The sequence below is a fragment of the Trichosurus vulpecula genome, chromosome 2, assembly GCF_011100635.1.
Source record: "Trichosurus vulpecula isolate mTriVul1 chromosome 2, mTriVul1.pri, whole genome shotgun sequence".
Classification (NCBI taxonomy): domain Eukaryota; kingdom Metazoa; phylum Chordata; class Mammalia; order Diprotodontia; family Phalangeridae; genus Trichosurus; species Trichosurus vulpecula.
In genome coordinates, this window is record NC_050574.1 from 178,942,540 (window position 1) to 178,953,428 (window position 10,889).

Genomic DNA, 10,889 nt, shown 5'->3' on the forward strand with positions numbered 1-10,889 from the left:
TCTAGTTTCCCCAGTAGCTTCTAAATTTAATTCACTTCCCCAATGTTTTGTTGTTTAGGATTTATCAAATGCTGAGACATTACCTGCCTTTGGTTTTAATTCTGGACTTTAAACTTCTTTATTTCTTTCTAAATCAGTTTTATCTCCTGTTCATTACATTGTTGACTGCTGGTATCTGTCACTGGCTATCTGAATAATTCAGCTTCAAAAAACTCTTTTTTTTCTAATTTTCTCTAGATGCTTGAAAAACATTTATGTATTTACCTGGAAAATACTAGCAATTAAAAAAAACAGATGTTCTTTTTAAAGTTGCACACATTGTAGCACAATAAAAGTAAATCAGGTATCAAAATCATTTTCACTGTAAAAGATATCTACTAACAGTATTTAGTTATAATAACAATGGATACTTTGGTTTATTAGGTGCCAGTACCTATATTTTTGCCTGCTCCATCAGAGAGTAATGAAAAAATTCCTGTAGTACCTGAAGAATTAAAGAATAAAGTGTGTTCAGATCCCCTTGGTGGTGAGCTGCTTACAATGACAGCAGATGTAATATCTGAGGAAGAAGAAAAAACAGAAGCTACTGACATTAACAGTGAGTACAATAGTAAGAAGTGTGTGTGTGTGTCATATAAGCCAATTTACTCAAACTTGTTGCTTTTTAGTTGTGTTTGGCTCTTTGTAACCCCATTTGGGGTTTTCTTGGCAAAGACACTAGAGACACTAGATTTTCTATTTACTTCCTTAGCCCTTTTTACAGATGTGAGGCAAACAGGGTTAAGTGAATCGTACAGGGTCACACAGCTAGTTAAGTGTCTGAGGTTAGATGAGTCTTCCTAACTTCAGGCCTGTCACTCAGTCGATTGCTTCACATAGCTACCCTTACTCAAACATAGATACTCCAAACCATCCTCATAATTTAAATCCTGTTACTCTCTATCCCCTATCCTTCCTCCCTCCTCCAGTTTTCTTTATCACAAATTTTTGTTTATCACATATTTACCAATGTTCCCTGTTTTTGGTATTGATTTACCTCTTCGAAACAATGTTCGTGGTAACAAAATTACAATATTTAGCATTTTTATTTTTATAGAATTTGTTCTGTAGAGGGGTACATCTGCATAATTATATTTTAAGTTAATAGTAAAGGTAGCACAAATAATTTGGCATTTCCCTTCTTAGATCCTTAGTTCCTCAAAATAGTTTCTTGAAAGCTTATTACTTTCTAAGTGGAGTGCCAGCTTAGCCTTTGTTGTCTTAAATTACATTCTAGCTAAATTAGGAGATGCTCATCATCATAGAATAGGCCACCAGGTGCTAATTTTCTTATGCCAACAAGGTAGTATGATGATGGCCACAGCAATAGAATGTTTTTTAGACTTATCACTGCATGGACATGAATTTTGTAGATGAAGCATTCATTCCACTATATCATACTGCTTCTTAATCATAACTCATCAAGACTTAAAGTCCTAATTAAAACTGTGAGCCTTCAGATTTTTGTGTTGGTTTTGCAATTAATACTTTTGGTGACATAATTCAGGGAGAATGTGTAAAGAGTATATGTAGTTCAGAAGTATGCGTGAATTTGTAGATTTCCTAAAGGTATAAGTGAAAAGAGATTTTTTGAATGCATTTATGTTAAAGATAATTATAAATATAGAGTGTGCTGACTTCATGAAGAGTATAAATAGCAGATACCAACTGAAGCCAAACTGTTATTAGAAGTGTGCTGAATCATTATCCACAAAGAACATTGAATCTTCTCCAATCTGCTTGATTCATAGCTACATTAGAGATTTTTTTCTGTTATTTTGAATATTAAAACAGCATTCTGTTTGTCGTCGAACACCTCATGCATTTTCTTTTTGTATTATTTGTGTCTTGTACACAGCTGCTTTTCAAGGGCCGTTGGCCTGATAGCTGGGTATAGATATCCAGGTGGATAAGAAATAAATTTAGGTAACATTGAAGACACTACATACATAGATGATGAGGAGTTCTTAAGAGTAGTGGAACATATATATTCCATGGTCATCATATACATCTGAATGAACTGGATGAAGAGTGGACCCGAGGGTCAAAAATGTTCATTGTTATGATGGTTTACAGAGAGATTATGGTTGACAAGTTTACCTCAAATAGTATTATTACCCATAGTTCTTCATACATTAGCATGTCAGTTCAGAATAAAATATTGACTAGAAGCTTGAAGTCTTTGAGTTTGCATAGAAAAAAATGATGCTAAACTCTTGTTCCATGTGAAAATGAAGGACCTGTAAGAAAGGAAGTGTGAAAGCTGTATTGGAAGTGGTCTAGTCCATTGGGCAGGTTATATGCCAATGGTGAAAGACAAAGAGGTGGGCCATAAACGATTGATTAGGAGCCTCTTGGATTCAATGATTTAGTTTGGTTGTTTAGATAAAAAATTTTAATGAGTGTAGAATAATTGATACTGTTGTTCAGTGAGGGTATTTGTGCTTCCATTGGAACATGAAATAGCACATTTTAATCTAAAATATTTTTAGTATTACTAATCGGAACATTTCCAGAATACTCCGCATATTAAGGCTATCTTAACTTGATTGAAGTTAAAACTCTTCAGATTTAACTGTTGGTGTCATTATTACTCATGAAAATGTAAATTTTGTATGTTTAGACAACTTTTTTACTCTTTCTGGAATTTTCTGAGAATTTGGCTGATTTGTTCTTTTTCCTTTGATGTTGAGTGCCATCCCTTGATTTTGTTTTCTAAAATTGAATGGAGATGGGTTTCATAATTTTGAGCGTGTTATGTGTTTTGTGTCAGTATTTTTTCCACGTATAATATTTTTAAACTTATTTCAGGTGTAATTATTGAAACAGATGTAATAGTAGATACAGATGCCATGAAGAATTCTGACACAGAAACACAAGCAAATATGCCTGATGTTCCCTATGAACCAGACCTCGACATTGAAATTGATTTTCCTAGAGGTATTGAAATATCATTATAAATGTTCATTATATTTTTGTTTTGTTTTTATAATTTTTCATTCACTTAAAACTGTAGCATTACTGCCTTTGTTGCCTGGTTCCCTTACTCATTATCTGGGCTGGCTTAGAAATCACAAAAAGGCCTTATAGAAGATTCATTTGGTACCAGTAACAAATGGTTAAGCTGAATGAGCATGACTTAAGAAACACAGTTTTAGGTTGTCACTAGGATAAAGGAGAGTGGTTGTAAAGTAGTGGAGATTGAATAGGTTGTGTCTTGGAAAATCAAGACACTATATTTATACTAAGGAAGAAAAGATGATTAGTTTTTATGTATCCACCTAAGAAGTCCTACCATGTTGCAGAATTAGCTAATTCGTAGGTATTATCTAATTAAAATAAAAAATGAAATGACCAGAATATTCATATCAGTGTGAATTCTTTGTCAGAAATTACTTTTGACTGTAAGGCATGTATGAAGTTTTAAAATTTAGATCAATAATTCTATTCTGAGTCCAGTTGTAAGCATCTTGTCTTGCAGAGCTCATGACATTTTTCTTAACCTTATTCATTTTAAATACTTTTCTATGGACTTCATGCTGGAATTGTCTCTAATTATAGTTTTCATTTGGTTATAAAAGAGCAGATCATGCTGCTTTTTTTGGAGAAGGATTGGCCTCTCTCTTGGGCAGTGCAGAATGAAAATGCATCCTTACCCACTGCCCAGCCAGGGCTCATTTGATTTGCAGTCCATCTTAGTCCCATTCTTCTTGTAGTTCTGGAACTTAAGACACCTTATGTTTATATATGAAAATAACTTAATCTACTTTTTAGCTGCTGAGGAGCTTGACATGGAAAATGAATTTCTATTGCCGCCTGTCTTTGGAGAAGAATATGAGGAGCAGCCACGACCTCGGTCTAAAAAGAAGGTATAAAATTACAGCTATCTGCTTTATTGTCGTCTTTGGCTGTTGAGAAGAGCACTTACATGTGGTCTTATTATACCCTTCAGATAAGGAGAAAGCAATCTTTTAAATTTTTTCCTCTTAAATTTAAAAAAAATCTTCCAAGAGGTGTCATACATAGGTTATTTTAAAATTACAAGGATGTTTTCAATCTGGTTCATCTGTGATTTTTAAAAAATTAAGTTATTTTTCACTTAACATTTTATTTATTCTCATAACATACTGAAATTAAACAGTTGCTCAAAAAAATAAAATCGGTTCTTTGTACAAGGTGGTTTATAATATAAATGGCTATTAGAATTAGGTCTACAGAAATTAACTTAATCAGTTTGACCAATAATTTTCCCACCAGGAGTTGTGGGTAGGCAGACTTAAGTTAGCCAATCCAGTAGTATCATTAAATATTTTATCTCCAGATTTCTAGATTTAGATTTTTCAAGGTACGGGTCATTGAAACAATAACTTTGTGATAAGCTCAAAAGTAATAATTGTTTGGAGGGAGCCCGATTACACACACCTATTGTCTCAACAGTAGCTTTTTGAATTTCGTTTCTTTTTTTGGTGTACAATTATTTTTTAGGTTATGGGTTCATTTAAGGATGCTTGCTAAAAAATAATTCCTATCTTACATTAACTTCCCATCGGAAGGCATATTATATTTTCTCAAAAATGAAGTAATTTTAGAAATGTGGTATTCCTGAGGTGACATGTTGGTGAAACTTGATCTTGCAAAAGTTTTAACTTCAGAAATGTTTTTTAATTCAAAGTATGCAACTTGTTGTAATATATATCTTATTGTTTTATTTTTATTTCATCTACATTTCTCAGTGTGTGTATCCTCCCCCATCAGGAGACAATCCCATATTAGAAGGAAAGGGAAACCAGTTTCCAAAGCTAACAAAAATATTGAGTCTTTATAGCATTCCATAATCACCCACTTTTGTGGGTGGGTAGGGAGCATGTCTTCTTATATTTCTTCTTTGGGGCCAAACAGTCATAATTTTACTTTATTCAGCAAAACGTGCAACTGTTTCAAGCTTTACTTAACAATTTGAAAATTGTTTTTAAGTGCTACTTGTTACATTCAAAAGAATTTAGGTTTAAAATTAAAAAAAATTACAGTGATGTTTCATTAATAGGGAGCAAAGAGAAAAGCTGTATCAGAATACCAGTCCCATGATGATAGTTCTGATAATTCGGAATGCAGCTTTCCTTTCAAATATACTTATGGTGTGAATGCATGGAAACACTGGGTCAAAACTAGGCAACTTGATGAAGACCTGCTGGTATCAGATGAGCTAAAATCCAGTGAGTATTTTAATTTTGATTGTTTCCTTAGAATTTTGTCTTTTGAGCTAGGCTTTTGATAGCTATTTTCATATGGAGGGGTGGAAGGGTGGGAGAAGAAACCCAACCAAAAAGAAATCTATATGAATTAAATTGTATCTTAATGTATTTGATTGTGGCCTGAAACAGTCTTAAATAATACTCATAAATGAATTATAACCACTTTGCTATATTATTTTTTTCTAGCTAAGTCAGTAAAGTTAAAAGAGGATATACTGTCTCACACTACAGCTGAACTTAATTATGGGTTGGCCCATTTTGTCAATGAAATCCGAAGGCCAAATGGAGAGAACTATGCACCTGACAGCATCTATTATCTTTGCCTTGGCATCCAAGAGGTTAGTAATTTTGTGGTAGCCCTAGAATATGAAGGTAGAGTACTGAAAGCTAGCTTTGATGTTGAGCTTTATGAATGTTATTGGTGTAATTTTGTGAGCTGAGTTAAGAAAGCATTTTTTTAGTTATAGCAGTAGTGAAGAGGTGGGGCGAGTAGTATAATTTGGACTTAAAGCTCATTTCCAAGTGATATTCTAGTCCATAACTCATTTAGTTCTATGCATTATTCAAATGAGGTAACTGACAAGAAAACAATTGGTCTAGGCTCATGAGATGGACTTTTCATAGCTTTTACTCAATACAACCTTCACTCTTAGAAATTACTCTGTCTTAGTGAAACTTAGTTTCTCAACAAAATGCAAACTTTTATGCCTCTAAGATGTGAAGTGTATGTTTTGAGTTAGGTGAGAACAGAGAGGTCTGTAGATAAGTTAACAGGACCATTATCATCCTGTATGTTTTTCACACCTTACTTTTTCTGACTCATTTCTAATAATCTGTAAAATTTAAAACTGGTATCTGGCTAATAGGAACATTATTTTGCAGTCCTCAGTGATTGTTTTAACTTTTAAAAATAGTGCTTCAGTGATAATTCATGATTGATTTAGAGTCATTAAGTACTGGTCATTTCCTGCCAAAATTACTCAAACCCAATGATTTTCTTTTTCACATGGGGTGGGGGAAGAGTGGGGGAACAAGTATTTGTTAAATACCTACTATATTCCAGGTTCTGTGTTAAGGGCATCACCAATATCTTGTTTGCTTTATATGTTACTTCTCTTACTCAGTTTTTCAGTTAGGTAGTGAATAAAATGATTTTTTTTGCTAAGTTTGTTATTGAAGTAAAGCTCTGATAATAATTTCTTGATGTTCCTAACTAGCTATTTTTATTCCACTATAATTAATTTTTTTTCTTATTTCTTTAAAATTTGTAGTACTTGTGTGGTAGTAATCGAAAAGACAACATATTTATTGATCCAGGTTACCAGACATTTGAACAAGAATTAAGTAAAATCCTTAGAAGTTGGCAACCAAGTATACTTCCAGATGGTAATATACTTTTTGCTATGAATATTTTTCCTAATATTTTGTGTACTTATTTGAAATAAATAAGTATAAGATATTAAATTGTATGTAGCTTAAGGATAGAATAAAGAAATAAAGAAATGTTAGATAAAGGTGTTGATAACTTTTCTACTCGGAGAAAATCCATTAATTATAATCATACAGCAGAAATTTTTTTTTTATTTTAAAATTATTTGTTTTGCTTATTCTTTCCTAAATCATATATGAATATCTTTATGGCTCAAGGAATGGAGCCATATTTTGATTTTCCTTTCTTCTTAATAAAAAAATTTGATGTTTTTTTTAAAAAATGATGCTATCATTTCCCCATAACTCTCTCTTTATAAACAGTAAGATTAGACAAACTAGCACATTGACCAAGGCTGTTACTATGTGTCTTATTCTTCACCTGTACTACTAGGTCTCTGCTGAGAGAAGGGAGTTATTTCATATCAGTCCTCAGGAGATGAGATTGAGATTGTTCATTGCTTTCTGATGTCTTTTCTCTTATTTCTGCTTTTCTCTGCATCTATTTTTGCACTTCTTTCTCGGTATCTTTCAGTCCATATTCATCATTTTGATGTCTAGTAGTACCTTATTATATTAATATACACCATAATTTATTCATCCATTTTCCAATTCATGGAAAATGTTTCCATTTTTTTGCTTTCATTCTATTTTAATGAAATCAAGGGGAGGAGTAGACTCGGGTGATGGTCAGCATAAAAGCAGGCCATCTTTTGTCTATTTGTGCCTTTTTAAATTAACCTGAAATTTTAGATAGGAATTCTTTTTGGTCAGTTTGACAAAAATCCCTGGAATCTCTTGGTATTTTCTTCATGATTGATACATCCTACTTAGAGGTGTGATATGGGCTTGGGGGAGGGGGATAGAATGTTGATTAATATTTCTTAAGGTCATACCTCTGTATCATTTCTATATAGTTTCTACCTCTATTGTCTTTAATACTTATTCTTTTTTAAGGGTCAATTTTTTCTCGTGTTGAAGAAGATTATCTCTGGAGGATTAAACAGCTAGGATCACACTCTCCAGTAGCTCTTCTGAACACACTGTTCTACTTTAACACTAAATATTTTGGCCTGAAAACAGTGGAGCAACATTTAAGGCTTTCCTTTGGCACCGTATTTAGGCAGTGGAAAAAAAATTCTGTAACAATGGAAAACAAAGCATGTCTTCGATACCAAGTGTCTTCCTTGTGTGGAGCTGATAGTGAAGGTAGAGTAGCCAATTTTCATTTGGGGACTATTCATGGCAGGGTTGTCCCTACTTGGTCTGCCTGAGGGACGCCACTGATATGCCAGGCATCCAAGGGTTATACTTAATAAAACTTAAGCAATTCATAGCCCCACTTGTCATCAAAAATAATGTTTGTAGCATGGTGACTATCAATTTCACCTACATAAAGATTCTTGTTTTTAAAACCCATGAGTTTCCATAGATTATAAATTGTCTTTGTGGCTGTTTTTGTTGTAGTTTAGAGTGACAAAATAGTTATTGCTCTATGTTAATGAGCTTAGGAAGTTTTTTTTTTCTTATTGTTGTTTTTCAAAGATAAAATTGCTACTGGAAAAAGAAAACATGAAGATGATGAGCCAGTATTTGAACAAATTGAAAACACAGCCAATCCTTCTAGATGTCCTGTGAAAATGTTTGAATGCTACCTATCGAAAAGGTAAATAGTAGTGCATAATAATATATATTAGTGTCTATGAAGTCAACTGACCGTGTCTTGAAGAGTGGGATTTGGATTTTAAACTCCAGGAGCTGCTATATTTTTTCATTCATATTTTTCTAGATCACAATCAAGTGAGAATTTTGGAATCTTAGTAAAACTTTAAGAGGTCTCTTCAAATTATTAGAGTGCTCATTAATACCTGTTACCCTTTTTGCCCTTGAACTTCTGTGATATTAATCTTTGCAAAGCTATTTTAAAAAGACAGAAGTGGGAATCAAGCAATTTTAAGCAGTAGCACTTGGAAAAAGGAGTAATGAATGTAGCAGCTAGTTATATCTATTTTTTTTTAAATCACCAGGATTTTTTCCAGTATCAGTCCAGAGAAATATGTCTTTTATTCCCTGTTACTTTTCCTTTTTAGTTTAGAGCCCTTAGGATGTTTCCCATCTTTTTCTAATGTGGGCAATCCCTATTTTACAAACAGATTCTATTCTAGAAGTTCACTTTATAGTTTATATTTTTATAGGAATGATATTACAGATGGTGATTAGGTAACTAGGCCAACTCCTAAATGTATGATTGAACAATGCAGTCAAACCATATTAATAATTAATTTTGTGATGAGTATAGTGGCAAGAGAGGCCCTGGCAACCAGTGTAGTAAGAGTAGTTGTCTTCCATTAGCTGTTGTATGTATGGGACTTTCATTTTAAAATATTTTTATTATTTCATGATTTTAATGTTGTAACTATGTGCTTATCTCATGTGCTTTGTAAAATAGTGTTAGAGCAATAAGTGCAACATTCTGAGATTAATGGCTCTTGGTTGAGTTTTCTAATGGGAAAAGAGAATATTGTAGGGAAGTAAATATATGTTTATTACATGAAAATAATCTCTCTTTCTCTGTCTCTGTCTCTCTCTCTCTCTCTCTGTCTGTCTCATAGTCCACAGAATCTTAATCAAAGAACGGATATTTTTTATTTGCAACCAGAGTGTTCAAGTTCAACAGATAGTCCTGTCTGGTATACTTCTACTTCACTGGACCGCAACACATTGGAAAATATGCTTGTACGGGTTCTTTTAGTAAAAGATATTTATGATAAAGACAATTATGAACTGGATGAAGACACGGATTAAAATAAACTTTTCTGAAGCAGTTGGGATAAAACAGCATTAGATAGTCATGCTGCTAGATCTTTATTATGGAAAACATTTCAAGTTTACTCCTTCTGTTTTGAGTTTTGTAGCAGTGTACCCACACTGGGTATTACCATGTAAATAATCTGTGAGTGAAAGTTGCCATTATTCTATGTAGTGGTTTTAGGATACTTAACAAACACATTCAAATTCATTTTTTTATTATTTATTTGATTAGGTATGTTTGTAACTTTTTACATTACAAAATATGAATGAGAATGTGCCATGTGTAATTTCTTTTCTTGTAGTAAGAAACATCCATATTGCACAACTCCACTGTCGCCAAGCTTCCTCGGAAGGGGGCTCTTTTACTGGGTTCTTAACCGAATGGCTGTGTATGGGTTAGCACTACTAAAGTTTAGAACTTGCAGTGTCTTTCAGAATTTTTAAATAAACTGTAAACTAATAGTTTTTTTTTTTTACTTTTTAGTTTCTGAAGCCTTACAAGGTTATGTAGAGAGGATTCCATCTTATGTACCAAAAATAGACAAAAGAATGCTGTCAATATTGGTGTACTGTAATGTGAATCTATACTGGTGAAAACAACTCTTTTGTTCCCCTCATTAAAACCTTAGTGTCCTTTCCTCATTTGTGACTTTCTGCATTGCCCCAATAAATAAAATAAATATAAAGAATGACTATAAGTTTAAAGCACATACTCATCAAGACATTTACTTTGGAAAAATGTCTGATGAAATTGCTGTAACTGTCTTCTGTTTTCACTAGCCAACCATAAGTACCCGAATATCCTTAGCATTCTGTTGTAGAGGGGGTTTTTTTTGCCCATAGTAAATGGACCACAGTGCAGTATTAGCTGAAATAATCTGAAACTTTACCAATTTATCTTTTGAGTTCATTTACATGCAGCCCAAAATAACTGATGAGATATTATATTGGATAGATTTGTTTTAAGCAACACAATCCCAGAAGCAGTAATTAATGGAAGTTGAGCTCATGTAAATAAGATGGTCTCACATTTTTACTATAAAAATTTCCAGTGTGGTAATTCTGATACTTTGGATATTTGTTAGTACAACTCATTAATGTCTAGAGTCCAAATAAATAATAAAGAGCAAGGAAAGAAAGGATTAAGGTGTATCTCAGTGGGACTCATATCTGCTGTTAGATTGTCTTTTTAAATTCAGATTACTTCTTATAGAAGATTGCATTAAAAGGCTTTGTGCTTCTGCGTAGCAATTCATACTTTAAGACCCTTTCTTTGAAAAGAAAGAAGTTTGTTTAAAATTGCATTTTCCAAGATACTGAGAAAAATGCTAGTTGCAGATGATCAGTAAGAACATATGG

At 32.9% G+C, this 10,889-nt stretch overlaps 1 protein-coding gene across 2 annotated transcripts in view; it reads left to right on the forward strand.

Annotated features, from left to right (window-relative positions):
* ZMYM2 (zinc finger MYM-type containing 2) overlaps nt 1–10,590 on the forward strand; it is a 94,475-nt gene extending 83,885 nt beyond the window's left edge. For both annotated transcript variants that reach the window (XM_036743069.1, XM_036743070.1), the window contains 9 exons: nt 424–598; nt 2,851–2,979; nt 3,814–3,908; nt 5,084–5,252; nt 5,478–5,629; nt 6,563–6,677; nt 7,677–7,928; nt 8,265–8,385; nt 9,332–10,590. In XM_036743069.1, the coding sequence (XP_036598964.1) occupies nt 424–598; nt 2,851–2,979; nt 3,814–3,908; nt 5,084–5,252; nt 5,478–5,629; nt 6,563–6,677; nt 7,677–7,928; nt 8,265–8,385; nt 9,332–9,524 (1,401 nt within the window). In that variant the 3' untranslated portion in view covers nt 9,525–10,590. The remainder of the gene's footprint in view (nt 1–423; nt 599–2,850; nt 2,980–3,813; nt 3,909–5,083; nt 5,253–5,477; nt 5,630–6,562; nt 6,678–7,676; nt 7,929–8,264; nt 8,386–9,331) is intronic.
* Nucleotides 10,591–10,889: the final 299 nt, after the last annotated feature.